This window comes from Chiloscyllium plagiosum, chromosome 6 (assembly GCF_004010195.1).
Source record: "Chiloscyllium plagiosum isolate BGI_BamShark_2017 chromosome 6, ASM401019v2, whole genome shotgun sequence".
In the NCBI taxonomy this organism is placed as follows: Eukaryota; Metazoa; Chordata; class Chondrichthyes; order Orectolobiformes; family Hemiscylliidae; genus Chiloscyllium; species Chiloscyllium plagiosum.
Genome location: NC_057715.1, coordinates 5612953 through 5630110, shown reverse-complemented (window position 1 = coordinate 5630110; position 17158 = coordinate 5612953). Strand labels below are relative to the sequence as shown.

The window sequence follows — 17158 nt, the reverse complement described above, 5'->3', positions numbered from 1 at the left end:
CTGAAAAACAATCCTCCACCACCACCCTCTGTCTTCTACCTTTGAGCCAGTTCTGTATCCAAATGGCTAGTTCTCCCTGTATTCCATGAGATCCAACCTTGCTAATCAGTCTCCCAGGGGAACCTTATCGAACGCCTTACTGAAGTCCATATAGATCACATCTACTGCTCTGCCCTCATCAATCCTCTTTGTTACTTCTTCAAAAAACTCAATCAAGTTTGTGAGACATGATTTCCCATGCACAAAGAGGCAGCACGGTGGCTCAGTGGTTAGCACTGTAGCCTCACAGCAGCAGGGTCCCAGGTTCGATTCTGACCTCGGGTGACTGTCTGTGTGGAGTTTGCACATTCTCCCCGTGTTTGCGTGGGTTTCCTCCCACAGTCCAAAGATGTGCAGGCCAGGTGAATTGGCTATGCTAAATTGCCCATAGTGTTAGATGCATTGGTTAGAGTGAAATGGGTCTGGGTGGGTTACTCTTCGGAGGGTTGGTGTGGACTGGTTGGGCTAAAGGGCCTGTTTCCACACTGTAGGGAATCTAATCTGAACAAAGCCATGTTGACTATCCCTATTCAGTCCTTGCCTTTCCAAATACATGCACATCCTGTCCCTCAGGATTCCCTCCAACAAGTCAATTAATCATTTTTTGCAATTCTTTAATACCAGCCTTCCTGGTTCCTTTGCCTGGCTACAGCTGTCCTGCAGGGATACCCTCGTGAGCTAGCTGGGGAAGTGGTGGGGGGGGGCTGATTTTCAGGAAGTGAGATCACAGCTAACCTTACACAAGCACAACTTCAAGCAGCTCTGGCACTACAGCTTCTGGGTTTGGGTTACATCACCATGGTAAAGGTGATAATCACAAAACCAGGGCACTGGCAGAACTGCAGTGATTGTTGGGTGAACACTGTCAACCTTAGAAAGCACAACAGGTTTGTTCTCCACAAATTCACATCATTCTCTTGGGCCAGTGCCCCAGTAATCTTAGTGAACTACGAACAAAAGTTTGCTGAAATCTGTCAAGCCCATGCAAAAAGGGTGTACTGGAAGCTCTATGTTAAATATGTTATTGTCAGACTCCTCGATAATCCTTGATCTTAACTCTGACAGGCCTGCCAATGCAGAGAGTATTCCTGTGTCCACATCTGCCTGCCATTTTCTGCATTCTGGATTAGTGGTGCTGGAAGAGCACAACAGTTCAGACAGCATCCGAGGAGCAGTAAAATCGGGGTGAAGTGGGGGAAGGGGAAATGAGGAAACTGTTGAAATCCACATTGATGCCCTGGGGTTGAAGTGTTCCGAGGCGGAAGATGAGGTGTTCTTCCTCCAGACGTCTAGTGGTGAGGGAGCGGCGGTGAAGGAGGCCCAGGACCTCCATGTCCTCGGCAGAGTGGGAGGGGGAGTTGAAATATTGGGTCACAGGGCAGTGTGGTTGATTGGTGCGGGTGTCCTGGAGATGTTCCCTAAAGCACTCTGCTAGGTGGTGTACAGTCTCCCCAATGTAGAGGAGACCGCATCAGGAGCAGGTTGTCTCAAGCAAGTCTTCATCTGCAGCTCAACTGTGCCCCCTGATGGAGGTTGGCACATGCGTTATCTTTTCTCCTGCCTTGGTCACTCATGCTAAGTGTTTCACCATATGCTGACACTGTCTCTAAACTATCCTTACCTCATACACAGTTGGTGACCATGAGCAAGAGAGTTCCTTCATTGTCATGCTTTCTGCTCTTCCACCTGTATGGTAATATTTCAGTTACTGGTTATATGAGATGAATGGCACAAGGGGTTGGTTGTGGCTGTAGAGTCGGCGATGGGGGAAGAGGAGCTGCAAGCATTTGCCATTTGTAAATTAGAGTAACTTGTGCAAAGAATGGGAAGTTGGAACAGGAGATGGTTTACGTCACCTTTAGATTTCACCCCTGCTGTTGTCCATGGTCTCAGTTACAGCTGCTCCAATAATAGTCAGCACCATCTCCTCCAACAGAGTAAGGATAACCAGCTGTTCATGATCCTACCAGGTAGATTCTACTGTCTGCGCATATCCATGAAGTTGTAAAGTTCATCAAACAAAATGAGTGTTGTTGGAGCTGCACTCATTCAGGCAACTAGGGAAATTTCCATCACATTCCTAACAGTGCTTTGTAGATAGTGGACAAAATCAGAAGTCACAGGAGAACAGATTATAGTCCAACAAGTTTACTTGAAATCACAAGCTTTCATAGCGCTGCTCCTTCATCAATTGCACTGATGTCACCTGACGAATGGGCAGTGCTGCAAAAGCTTGTGATTTCAAATAAACCTGTTGGACTAGAATCTGATGTTGCATGACTTCTGACTTTGTCCACCCCAGTCCGACACTGGCACATCCACATTGTAAATAGTGGATAAGCTTTGAGGAGTCAGGAGATGAGTTACTTGCCACAGAATTCTAACTGGTCCTTATAGCTACATATGACTGGTCCAGTCCACAGTATCTGAGGAGTTACAAAAGGGGCTGCACAGTTTGCAATCGCAATGAACATTCCCACTTCTGACCTAATGGTGGGGGCGAAGGTCATGGATAAAGCAGCCAAAGAGGATTGGGCCTTTGGCAGTACCCTAATGAACTCCTGAAGTGATGTCCTGTGGCTAGATGATTAACTTCCACACAGTGGAAGGTTTTCCCTTGACTCCCATCCAGTTTTGCTAAGGCTTTTTCATGCTACACTCAATCAAATGCTGCCTTCGTGGCGAAGGCAGTCACCCTCACTTACCTTCTTAAGTTCAGTTCTTTTGTCCATGTTTGGCATGAGGTTAGGAGCTTATGGACCTGTCAGAACTCAAACTGTGCATCAGTAACCAAATTATTGCTGAACAAGTAACAATTGACAGCACTGTCAATGACAAGTTTCATCACTTTATGGACAATTCAGAGTAGACCGACGGAGTGTTAATTAGTCCTATCTTTTATGGACAAGATGTACCTCAGTCGTTTTCCATATGGCTAGACAGATGCAAGTGGTCTAACCATACTGGCACACTTCGCTAGGGGAGCAGCCAGTCCTGGAGCACCAGTTCTCAGTATTATTGCTGGAATATTGATGTGGAGGTGCCAGTGTTGGACTGGGGACTATAACTTGGTGTTATGTGACTTTTAACTTTGCTGGGATATTGTCAAGGCTCATAGCCTTTGCAGTATTAAATGCCTTCAGTTATTTCTTGATATCACATGGAGTGAATCATATTGGCTGAAAGCTCAAATCTGTGGTACCAGGCACCTCAGGAGGTATCCACGATGATAATATAAAAATAAAGGACTGCGGATGCTTGAAATCTAAAACCAAAACAGAAATTGCTGGAGAAGCACAGCAGACCTGGCAGCATCTGTGGAGAGGAAGTAGAGTTAATACTTCAGGTCCAGTGATGTTAACTTTGCTTTCTCTTCATGAATGGTGCCAGACTTGCTGAGTTTCTCCAGTAATGTCTATTTTTGATGTGGGCATCCATGATAGATCATCCACTCGGCATGCCTGGCTGAAGACACCCATAAATGCTTAAGGGATGTGCAAAATGCTTTTCCACTGGGCTCTTTCATTATTGAGGATGGGGATATTTGTGGGGCTTCCTCCTCCAGTGAGTTGTTGAATTGTCCACCACTATTCAAGACTAAACATGGAAGGACTACCAAGCTTAGATCTGATCCATTGGTTGTGGGATTAATGGAAGATCACAGCAAGTTCCCAAAAGTGAAAAAATAATGAGTTGTATTATTGCACCCACAGAACCACAGAAATGATACAGGGTGAAGGGGGCTATTTGGCTCAGTTTGTCCACGCTGACCCAAAGACACCAATTGCTTTGTTTATAGTTAAACATTTTCTGATCACAGAATCACATACAGGTTATGGTGCAGAAAGTGGCCATTCAGTCCATTCCATCTGCATTGACTCTCTGAATGAGAATCATGACTTAGTGCCATTCTCCTCTGTCCGTCATGCCTTTGTACATCAGTGTAACATCAGTGATACTCTAACATTAGGAATTATGATAAAGTACAGTTGTTTGTAAACTTTTGCACAAGATGCTAATAACATTCTCAGTGCGTTTGACTGAGCATTGGAGTCTGGTTCAATTACAATATTGCTTCTCCTATATTTTGATTCTGAGCCATGGTGAGGGTTTGATGTTTATGAGTGTTGATATTGCCTCTGGAAATGTTACTAAGAATGATTTGCATTGTAGACTTACTGATATTGTGTGCATTTAGCTTCCAGATAAACAGTTCAAATATTTTTGTAAGTAAAATTTTGAGCATTTCAGATATTGTTTGTTGTTTATCGTGTAAAGTGATCTGTAAGAACGATTTGTATCATTTGATTGAGTGTAATGTTAAAATCAATCCCTGCTTTTTTGAAACATTTCCTCCTCGTAGATCTCTTTTTACTTTTTACAATCGTTTTATCCATTGTTATTTTAACTATTTCCTATATCAGAGTAGTTCAGCTGACTGCTGTGAAGTACTGACGGTAATCTCCAGGATGAACAAACTCTTGGACTGTCACCATTGATAAAAGTCAACTTGAAATATGATGACAGCGGGTATGTCAGTTATTGTATATAAAAAACATGCTCTTTTCCAAAAGCTTAGTATTATGAGGGTGTGGGAGTTGGAGAAGAAGCATGTATTAGCTTTAATTTGTTTTCAGTTCCATGTTTTCCAACTTTCGATCTTATCTGTGAGCATCTCATTATGGAGTTAGGAATCCATGATGGAAGATTAGAAATTGATCTCTAACAAATGTTACCAATTTGAATTTTTGCACTATTTGTCAGCCAGATCCTATATAATGCTTCTTTTGACTCACAATTCTGCTGCCTTTGATTGTTTTTAAGTCCTATTCATTTGAGAAACTGTGACTCCATGAAAAAAGGGGTTGTGAAAAATGAATACACACCCTAGTTTTGCCATCTTTAACACTGAAAGAATGGCCCATTATTACTAGCTCGAATCTTCCATTTTTATACCGAAACCAAACATTCTAATGATTTGCTATTGTTCATCAGAACAATGTTTACTTAATTTCTAACCATTTGATGTTGGCTACTACACGTTTTATTGGAAATGGAACATTCTTTAAATTAGATTAGATTCCTTACAGTGTGGAGACAGGCCATTTGGCCCAACAAGTCCACACCAACCCTTTTGAAGAGTAACCCATCCTGACCCACGTTCCTACATTTATCCCTGACTAATGTACCTAATGCTATGGGCAATTCAGCATGGCCAATTCACCTGACCTGAACATCTTTGGACTGTGGGAGGTAACAGGAGGAAACCCACGCAGACATGGGGTGAATGTGCAAACTTCACACAGATGGTTGCCTGAGGCTGGAATCGAACCATGGTCCCTAGCACTGAGAGGCAGCAGTGCGAACCACTGAGCCAACAATGCCACCCTTTTATAAACATTACAGGTGCTGACCCTGACAGCTATTAATTTGATTGTAGCTCTATTATTATCTTTGTAGCCACCTTCTGGGGGAAGGATCTCACAATTTGCTCTAATTTTGCTTGGAATTCAGGTTGAGGTGGCTGATTGTCAAATGCACATATTATTGTTCCCCAGAATCTACAGCTAATATCTGAATTCCACGCAGTTTGCACAAGAATGTAACTTAGCACTTTATACATTTCAAGCAATGTAGTGACTTATGAATATTTACTGTAACAATGAAGTTTATGGAGAAAGTGCAGAAACTGGATTATGGGATATAAAAACTCAACAAGCACAAAGAATTCCATGTTTAGAAGGAAAGAATCATTAAATGAATCAGCACAGAAGGAGGGCATTTGACCATTTGCTGGCATTTTGCATGAGTCATCCAAATAATCACATTCTTTCATCATCACAAACTGCAAACTTTTCCTGTCCAAATATTTATCCAATTTCACTTTGAAAGTCATTATTGACTTCTTTCACTAATCGTGCATGCAGTTCAATCCAAGTCTTGGTACTTTTCTTTATTCATATAGCCTCTGGTTTTTCTGCTAACTGATATATAGAGGGATCTTGGCGTCCATGTTCATAAATCCCAAGTTGCCATCCAAGTTGATAGGGTTATTAAGAAGGCATATGGTGTGTTGGCGTTCATTAGCAGGGGGACTGAGTTTAAGAGCTGTGAGGTTATGGTGCAGCTCTGTAGAGCCCTGGTTAGACCACACTTAGAATATTGTGTTCATTCCTGGTCACCTCGTTATAGGAAGGATGTGGAAACTTTAGAGAGAGTGTAGAGGGCTGGAGGGCATGTCTTATGAAGAAAAGTGGAGGGAGCTAAAGCTTTCTCACTGGAGTGAAAAAGGATGACAGTTGACTTGATAGAGGAGTACAAGATGATGAGAGGTGTAGACAGAGTGGAGAGCCAGAGAATGTTTTCTCAGAGTGGAAATGACTTCACAAGGGGGCATAATTTTAAGGTGATTGGAAGAAGGTTTGGGGGGATGTCAGAGGTCAGTTCTTTACCCAGAGAGTGGTGGGTGCATGGGATGCAATGCCATGGTGGTAGTAGAGTCAGAGACATTAGAGACATTTATACGACTCTTGGACATGGATGACAGTAAAACGAATGGGTATGTAGGTTTGTTTGATCTTAGAATAGGACAAAAGGTCAGCACAACATCGAGGGCCAACGATCCTGCAATGCTCTATGTTCTGTTATGTGGCTTTCCTTTAAGGTAATTGACATCAAAGGGTTCCTTTGGGTGTGTATATACAGTTCTGCTTTGGTGACTCTGGCTGGTGGATTAGTCTGCTTTGGGGCTTGCAAGCTGCACAACCATAAATCAGATCATGTTATGTAATGCCTGCTAAAGTTGTAACGGTGTTTCACTGTTAAAATAAACTAACCCACAGAGTTAATCAATACCAGATAAACAATTGACTATTTATCGTTATCATTGAAAGGACATGATTAACAGCAGTGGAAAATGTTGCACTTGAACAGTCAGCAAGCAAGTAAATGTTCAGGTGAAAAACATGGTTGACATTAATAAAATGCTCAAGTGCACGAGACAAGCTTCAATACCATTGTTCTTCACGATGTTGGAGAGTGTTGAAAACAGTTTCCTGGTAAGCAGACAAATCCCTATCAAGAGGCTAATTTAATTCATTTGAAAAAGACAAGTGATCAACTGTGTCTACACAGACACAATACATCAGGATTAACAGCTGAACAGCTAAAAGATCCCTGAAAAGATACGAAGCACTTTAGGAGATCAATTTAGAGTGAGATTAAATTTCCATTTTAATCGACTAGAACTGATATAATTTAGATAGGAGCCATAGACTACTTTGTGAGCAGATTCAGAAAAGAAATGGGGGCATTATGTGATTTTCATGTGAGGAGTTAGCAAACAGAATTCTTGAATTGGTGTTTGCAACTGTGTATGGAAACTTTCAAGAGAGATTTGTTTGACAATCCAAGAGTTACAGCAGCAAAGAGCTTCTATGTACCTAAAAATGAAATGGTCTTTGCGGGGTGATGGAGCTTACAGGTACAAAGTACAAATTCGATAGCTAACACAATAATTAGAACAGCCTTCTGCATTCACCAAGAAAATGTGCAGCTTTCAATTAATTTTGTGTGGCACGTGGCAGAAAAAAAGCCATTTGCTAAAAAAGGCCATTTGGCAGGAGCAGTGTACCAAAGCAAAGGCTGATACAGCTACAAAGATCTGTGACCCAAACATACCGCACAGAAAGCATCTGTTCCAACTCCAATAAAGGAAACCTCTTATCCTGCCAACAGCCATAGACATGAACTGATTGAAAAGTCAGAATCTGACGACATACATGACGAGACACAAAGCAGTGAACTCGTTTCACCCCTTTAACCTTGTTGAAAATGTCAATGTCATCACACCATGTGAAATGTTTGCAAAAATTCAAATGATCTGTCCTCAGAAAACTTTGTAATTGGCTAAGATTAACACAGGTATCAATATACAGCTTCTGGGAATTTAATTAAAAAACTCAACCCCACAGAGAGGGGAAGCCGTGATTAAATCTTCAAATGTAAAACCTTCAGCGTGCAACATATCATCAACCTCAGTGTGCAGGATCAGTCATGCTGCAATTCAAGTATACTCTGCTTAGACACTGCAATTACTCTAGATTGTAGACACTGCAGAGCCAGGGTTCACCAGCATCCTGTGAACGAAAACCGGTCACAATCCCAGGAATCTATCAGACATCACACAACAATTCAAGATCTAACATCGAAATATCCAGAATATTTAGATAAAATTAGCAGTTTCAAGGGAACTGCAGCATTGAACTTGAAGAAGGAGGCAAACCTCCTCTGCTAAGTGTGATGTCCATTTAGAAGACAAATTGAAGATTGTTAGACGAGATAGTCATCAAAAAAGAGTACAGATGCATGTAGACTAATGCAGCTCAATCAGAAGGATGGATTATTGAGATTGGACCTCAATCCACAACATCTAAATGCATCTCTAAACAATGCCCTTTAAATATACTCTCATTAGAAAAGCTAGATCCAAGCTTTTCAGGTATGAAATTCTTTTTGAAGCTTGATGCTTAAAGCATGGTTACTGGTCAGTATATTTCCAGTGGAGTCCTAACAGCTCACTATAGTGCACTCCCCATTGAAACAATACCATTTTCAATTACTCCCCTTCGGGCTTTGTGCTGCACTGGGATTTTTCAAGCTCACATCAACCTGGTCACATCCAATGAACCATGAAGTATCTGTATCGCTAATGGCATTGTTGAAATAGGAAGAACAAAACAAGAGCAGAACCATAATCTGCACTTATTGCTGCACATGGAAGATTGTTTTCACCAGTCAAAAATTTCACATCAGCATTTCGGATCAATGCTTATACTCGCATTTATTCCAGGAATGCCATATGTCTCAATCCAATTAAACTAGAGGACTCGAAACCAAGGCAACTCATTAACACAAGTACAGTCTTTGTAGATGTCTTGTTCCCTTTAATTCTTGCTACCATACATTCCCAATTATTACTCAAAAGTCATTAACACCAAGGGAATGATTAAGCATGAATGTGCCTTTCCTGTGGATTGAGAATCACCAGTGCCTCTTTGAAGCACTGAATCAGTCATTATTGGAAACATCAAACTTACAATGACATTAACTTAGGAAATCAATACCTTGGAAATCGATGCCTCACAGAAAGGTTTGGGAATGTGCATCCTACAAAAAGGCAAACTGATTTGACCATAGTTCAACTACTCAAGTGCTGAATGGGAGACATTAGCTTTAGTTTTTGGAGTCATGTGTTTTCAGAAAAACCCATTCAGGAAAATGGTTTGTAGCAGAGATTGACCACAAATCATTGCAGAAGATTTGTTGAAAAATCATTGATAAATGCAGCTCCAAGCTTGCAGCATCTCCTCATAGAGATCCAATAACAATGCGATTAGGTACAAAAACAGGTCACTTTGCAGATGACTCAACCCAGTGAAAATAAAAGACATACACTTACATCTTCAAGACAACTTCATTGACACTGAACTTGAAGATGTTTTCCAACTTGCATTGGTATATTTCAGACCATGTAAATGTCAGTGACTGTAAGAAGGAGTTCACTAGAAAATCATGTATTAGCCAGTGACATCGAAATCCTTGTTGTAAGCCATACTGCATGTGAAGGCTGTATACGACAGCACTAAAGTACCATGCATACTGCAAAGTCCATGCCCAACCTTTGCCTAAAATCATACTTGGCCTTTATCAGGTCCATGGAAGTGACTATATCCTCATCATTAACTACTTTACCATGTCCTTCCTCATTCATCAATTTCATTATATTACAAACACAACTGTTGCAGATACTCTAAACTCATTTTTAATTCATTCAGCATCGCTAAAGAGATAATTAAGGACAGGACATATGTGAGAAAGAGCGTATCAATCACATTATGTTTTCTCTACGTTGTCCTGGGTCCAAAAATCTAACTGAACTCATGATGCACAGATTCAAAAATCTAATGCTCAGAGGTTGGCAATCTAAGCAAGATTGACACATTTGCACATTGCAATGAGAGAAACACCTCTGCATGTTATCATTCTATTTCAGCGGAACTCTTGTTTGGTAGATCATTGCACATTAATTTAACAATTCCAAACCAAAGCACTCCTTTTGGAATTTGAGAGTCGCTTGTAAACCTGCAAGAGAAAGTGACCACAATGCGCAACAAAAAGATACAGAACTGCCAAAATTACAAATGGGGCATTCAGGACCCCATAGAAGTTACATGGCGATTGGGAGAAGCGGCAAGAATGTGCTCAGAACAGAGATCCAGTGAGATCCATCCATGTGGTGGCACAATAGTGAGACTAAACATAGGAACAAAGAAAACAATCAACCCATCGAGCCTGCACTGTACGATCACAGCTGATCAAACATTTCAATGCCTTTTGCCCACATTACCATAACCCTTTCTGCCATTGATAATTAAATATGTATTAATCTCTACATTAAATATACTTAGAGATTGAGCTTTCACAGCTTTATAAAGGTAGAGAATTCCAAAGATTCACCACCCTATGCGTGGAAAAAAAAATCCCTTTACCTTGGTCCTAAATGGCACCCCATTATTTTTAAATTGTGTCCCTGGTTCGGGATTCTCCAACAGGGAAACATCTCACCTGCATCTACCTTTTAGTAGTTTGAAGGTTTCAATGGGATCATGTCTCATCGTCCAAACTCGAAAGAATACAATAGACAATAAGTGCAGGAGTAGGCCATTCAGCCCTTCGAGCCAGCACCACCATTCATTATGATCATGGCTGATCAGGTCCAATTTGACTCATGCCTCCTTATAGTGCAATCCTCCCATCCCAGGAACAAGTCTGGTGAACCATTTTTGCATTCCCTCAACGATTATATCTTTACTGAGATGCTCAGTGTTCCAGGTGTGTCCTAACAAAGCTCTTACAGATTTAAAGCAAAACTTCACTACTCCTGTACTAACATTCTCTTTTGTTAACAGCTAACATTTCATTAGCCATTCTAATAGTTTTCCACACTTGCGTGTTAGCCTTCAGTGACTTATTGACAAAGACACACAAGTCCGTATGCATATCTATACTTTCCAACCTCTCATCATTTAAGTAATAACCTGCACGTGTTCTTCCAAACAAAGCAGATAGCCTCACATCTTCTCACATTACATTCCATCTGACATACTCTTTCACAATCACTAAGCCTGTCTAAATCCTTTTGAAAACACTGTCCATCTTTCTCACAGCACAAATCCCAGCTTAGGTGTATAATAGATTTGTCATGCTACTGTGGACGAATCAGGTTTTGTAACAGTTTCCCAACCACTGCCCAGTTTGGTTGTGATACTAGATCCTTAATATACACAGAAAGAACAGACAGAACAGAAAGAATTTCACCAACAACTGCAGGCAATCAACAGTCCCTCCAGACATAGTAATATCTGAGGAGAAGGTGATTCCTAATGAAGAGCTTATGCTGGAAACGTTGACTCTTCTGCTCCTCGGATGCTGCCTGACCGGCTGTGCTCTTCCAGCACCACTAATCCAAAATTTGGTTTCTAGCATCTGCAGTCATTGTTTTTACCTGGCTGTGCTTTTCCAGTACTACACTCTCGACTCTGATCATAATATCTGAACCTGATAGTAAAGTACGTATATGTTCCAGGGACTCAGGCAGTATAGTGTAAAACTGAAAATCTCCTGGATGCTTGTAGTTCTTTTATGCATTATTTAAAATGTTGAATTAGTTTCTGGCACAGTAACCCATGCTTATCAAGGCTCTGCTATTTCATTAACTGCCGCATCCAAGCCTTGTAAAATAATCCTGAGTGCCTCAAGGGTAATCAATACTTACATGATAGGGGTTTTCTGCATTGAAAGTAGATGGAACCCCTTCTTCTGGAGCTGTGTCATTTACTCTTTGTTCTGCTCTTGCATCCTGAGCTTGGACATCAGCTGTGTCAATGTCAACTTCAGCAGCTGCACCCACAACTTGGCCATATTCGTCTACAGCACCAATGCCATAGTCATACTCATTGTAGTAAGGTTCAAATATTCGAGGTCTCTCATCATCCACTGATCGTCTCTTCCTTTGACCTTCTGTAAACAAAGCAGCGATTACAGGGCAATTTGACTACCCTCAAGCAAATTTTATTTTTAAACGCTAAAAGGAATGTTACCCATTTATCACACTTGGGTTGAATCCAGCTCAAATTAATGGGCCAAATGCGTTCTGCACTCACCGGCCTTATACCGAATTAAAAATAAGGCTGTTCATGCTTAATTAACTTTCTTCAGCTTTTTGATGATGTCACAGCGAGGGTGGATGAAGATAATGTGGTTGAAGTAATGCATGTAGGCTTCCAAAAGTCATTACATAAATTGCTGCATACCAGGCCTGCCAGCTGTGTTAGAGCTCAAGGAATAAAAGGGTTAGGAGCAGGATGGATACAAGATTGGCCAAGTAGCAGGAAACATTGCTGTCATGGAATATGGGAGGACAATGGCTGGAAGGTAGTGGGCATGAGTTGGCATTAATTGACACAGGTGCTATAAAGTGACATGGGGACATAATAGATAAACATAAACATGTGGATGAATCAGATTTTGTAATGGTTTCCCAAACACTGCCGAGTTTGGTTGTGTTATTAGATCCTCAATACACACAGGGGCATAGGTTATCATCGGATGTAAAAGGGGCCATGGCAAGTGGGTGTGGAACATGATGTGCCATGGGTTTGCCAGGCTGAGGTATGAGGAGTGTGTGTAGCCCTTGTGGTTGCCTCTGAACTTACTTTCTGCAGAAATTGTGCTCAACTTCTACTAATAAACACTCCCTTCCAGAATAAAAACCTGAACCTCTAGAGCACTTTCTCCTGGGTTGGATTTGCAAAGTTGATAATTGTCCTGGACTCTGACCTCCCAACTTCCGAATGAAAATTCAGGGCTTTGTTTCACCTGAACATCTTGCTATCTAGACTTTGCAAATAAACATCAATATCACTGGTTACCTTTTGTATACATTGGACGCAGCCAGTATATAGGCAGAGCACCACACAATTCCAAAATCTTAGGGCTCAAGAAGCCGTGATCTTTGACTGGCTGTTTTGCGGCAACCCAGATGAGAGATTCTTCTTCAAACTTCGCAGGCATGATTTCATCTTCCTTAAAGAAGAGAATAGTAGATAATGCATCACATATTGCTCATCAATTATTCAAACAATTGTGCAGCCATCAACCATCTGTTATACAACAGAAAGCCTAGAGGGAGTTCTGCTATTACTGTCCAAAATAATTCAAACATTTGTTGAAAGCAGAGACCTGTTTTTTTTAACCCTTCCTTAAGGATGGAAGGTTCAGTCTTCCCAGAAAAGTAACTATATTTATTCAAATTTTATTCACTGCAAATACTTAAGTAATCACTTAAATATGTGGAGCCTGCAAGGTTTGTGAAGGTTTGTATTTCAGGTTGAGATTTAGGGTGTAGGTTTGATATCCAGACGTTTCATTACCTGGCTAGGTAACATCATCAGTGGTGACCTCCAAGTGAAGCGAAGCTGTTGTCTCCTGCTTTCTATTTATATGTTTGTCCTGGGTGGGGTTCCTGGCTAACTTTCTTCCTGTTTGTCCTACGTAGTGTTTGTGGCAGTCCTTGCATGGAATTTTGTCGATGACGTTGGTTTTGTCCATGGGTTGTACTGGGTCTTTTAAGTTTGTTAGGTTTTGCTTGAGAGTGTTGGTGGGTTTGTGTGCTACTAGGATTCTGAGGGGTCTTAGTAGTCTGGCTGTCATTTCTGAAACTTTTTTGATGTATGGTAAGGTGGTTAGGGTTTCTGGCTGTGTTTGGTCTGCTTGTCGTGGTTTGTTCCTGAAGAATCTGCAGACTGTATTTTTTGAGAATCCGTTCTTCTTGAATATGTTGTATAGGTGGTTCTCCTCTGTTTTCTGAAGTTCGTCTGTGCTGCAGTGTGTGGTGGCTCGTTGGAATAGTGTTCTGAGCCTTTTATTGAATATATTAATTTCCAAAGACTGATGCAATTGTTCTTGAAATCCTATTCCCTTAAATGTAATTCAAAATCATCAAACAGGAACATTTACTGAGTTTTAATAAAACCAGTTGCATTGTGCTATGCTTGGTATTTAGTGATATTACATCACTGGACTATTGCAGCTAGTAATGGCAGGGAGTTCATTGCTTCAGATAGAGACTCCAGTTTTTTTTTACAATATTCCAATAAAGACTTACATTTCATAAATGCCAGAGACAAAGCAACTGTATCCCCCCCGTCAGACAATCCAAAAGCAGGTGGGCAGTTTAATGTGCTTTTCCCCCTCTTAAAATGGCTCTGAGAATTACTGGCATTTATATGAACATTACCACATGATGGCACTGTTGGCACAAAAGTGCTTCTGCATGGATTCACTTGTCAATGTGAACATGGTAGAATCATCATCAAACTCTGACAAACTCCCTGCTGTACTTCAGAGACAAGCTCATGCTGAAGTTATCGCGGATATCATTCCTTCACGGTTACACAGGTGTACATCTATTGTGCAGAAAGAGCAAACTTCCACCTCTCGCTAAGCCACTTCTTCAAGGAAAATTCTCTAATCTAATTGATTGATGAGAGGTTTCCAAGTGTTTCCCTTTAGGCATCTCTGAAAAGGGATTTGGTAGAACATCTTGTGAAAAGGGCACCTTGTATTGCTCAGACAGGCATACAAGCATGCTTTGCTATTGCTTAAAGGTCTTGCACTCAAATATCCAAAAGTACAATTGTCAGCTGTTGGCAATTTATTTGGCAATCTCATGTAAACAAAATTCAAGTTAAGGTAGCAACTATCCGAATTTATTTTTCGCAAGATTTCTCAAATATATTTCACACACAATAAATGTTAGGTGTTTTAGTATGGAAGCTCTCTATATATTTATGTACAAATGTAACCCATGTCAATTATTACGATTCAGTGATAGGTTTCAAGTTTTAACATACTTGAATGATTATAAACTGAAATAATTCAATTAAAATGACAAAAGAATCTAGATAATTAATCATATGAAAAACAACATATTGAAATTAATGTTTCTGGGACTAGTGAAAAAGGTTAGTGCCGCCACAAAGGAATCAGCTTTTATTTTTCTGATACTTTATTAATGAATGGTCATTAACCATATTGTAAAATCTCTTACAGCAGCCTACACTAAAAAAATACTGCAAGCTCTTGAAGTATGAGAGGACAGTTCATAAACAATCTTAATTTCACATCAATTGATTTTAATAGTACACTTTAGAATACACACATACAATCCACTCTCTCTTTCCTTCCAGAGAGGTGTTAGCATATATATTGCATCTCCAAGCACTTTAATTGAATACAGTGTTTAGAGGTAGCACTTGGCTGAATGTTAGGTTTGATTTCCCAGATTTATTCAGTGATACCTCTCCTTGATAGCTGACCATTGCACCTCTGGTTGGTGATGCTCATGAGCTCATTTTTAGCTTATTCATTATGTTGTAATTGTCACGAATATAAAATTCTACGTCTGTCATGAAACCTCCAATGGGACAAAAGCAAAACAAAAACCACAGATGCCGAAAATCTGAAATAAAGGCTGAAAATTAAAAGAGAAATACTCAGCAATTCAGGCGGCATCTGTTCAGATACTCTGTGCCCAATGGGTATTGTGCCACTGCCAATCACTGCCCCATTTTATCCCCATTCTCCTCCCCGCCCCCCCAAACTCTGATACCTAACTGCTGCCTCCAAAGCTTCACTCAGGACAGCCTGACTGACACAGGTGAAACGTACCACTGGTTACTATTCTCTAGGACACCGCTGGCTCTGAATAGCAGCTAAACATCTGATTGATCAGCAACTGTTAGAGGCAGGGCATTCACTAAGATGAGCTGGAAGCCACAGCTTGAACGACTATACAGCTTGATGACTGTAAAATTAGATGATGGTTTCCTGACCCAGTGGAGCTGGGGCCTCACTGACTTGTTAATTTGGGGGATGGGGCCACTGCCTCGGAGAAAAGTTCCCGCCATCACCCATTAAATCCTTGCTGCCTGTCAGGTTACTGCAGTTTGATGACATCCTGAAACACTGCTTACGTGGATTTTTAGAGACAGCATTTTCAGCATGATGAACATTTTTATCTCCCTCTTTCTTAGATTATCATATGTATTCCAGGATTCCAAGTGATTTTCTCTGGCCTGTTGCATTAAAATGTTCGCACATAAACAAGTCATTTTGCGACAACGCATGTTTCGTTAACGCAAATTTGCTGTAAGGTGATTGACGAATTAGGGACACTGTTTCTACCGCAAGAACTTTTAAAACATGTTGGCTGTGATCCGATTATATCGTCAATACTTTAAGTTCTGTTTCTAAAGCGCAATTTTTCTATAATGCGGGGTTGCACAAGAAGGCAACCATCACGTTATCGACCTGTATATACTTTACTCAAGGAAGCATTACTCCAGACCAGTGTTAAAACCTGGGGATAGTTGAGAGTTGGGGATTCTAACGTCATGCTGGAGACAGTAAGCTGTTACTATTGTGATGCTTTTCTAAATGAACAGAAATATTTTCAAGATGTAGACATTGCATAAGCAGCACTCTGCCTGTTTGTCATGACAACTGGAATAAATGGTAGAGATTCATGATACTGATCTTTGCTTAAAATGCATATATTTCATGCCTCCACAGAATGGAACTTAGTTAAGGAATACCAGTAAAAATGACTGTAAAGCAGCTTGCAAAGATGTCTGGTGGCATATAATTTGTACAGTACAATCTTATTGCTATTCTCCACAGCAACTATACTATCACAGGAGCATTGACTCAAGGGCTGTGCCTCAGGAGGGGAAGATTTAACAGGGAAGAGTGCCAGCTGTCAGTGTCAAAATTTCCACAGCTTCAACCTTTAAGCAACTAACTCATTCCAAACGAATACTAACATAAACCATTTTTCTCAGTATGGATATTGTTTAAGGTAATGGTTCTGAAAGAGTTGATGTTGAAGCTGCATTAAAGGTCCATCCAATCTAATGATGTCACACAATGTTTGAGTAAAGTTAATTCAGCACAAGGTGCCAATGAAGACAGGTGTGTCATTGCCAGCCTTATAATC

The 17158-nt window shown here is 40.7% G+C and overlaps 1 protein-coding gene across 1 annotated transcript in view; it reads right to left on the bottom strand.

Moving 5' to 3' along the window:
- Positions 1 to 17158, bottom strand: part of cnmd (chondromodulin) — a 71403-nt gene that overhangs the window by 24405 nt on the left and 29840 nt on the right. Inside the window, exons 5-6 of the mRNA XM_043691168.1 lie at positions 13032 to 13185; positions 11876 to 12120 (exon numbers count right to left, since the gene is read on the bottom strand). Coding sequence (XP_043547103.1) covers positions 11876 to 12120; positions 13032 to 13185 — 399 coding nt within the window. The remainder of the gene's footprint in view (positions 1 to 11875; positions 12121 to 13031; positions 13186 to 17158) is intronic.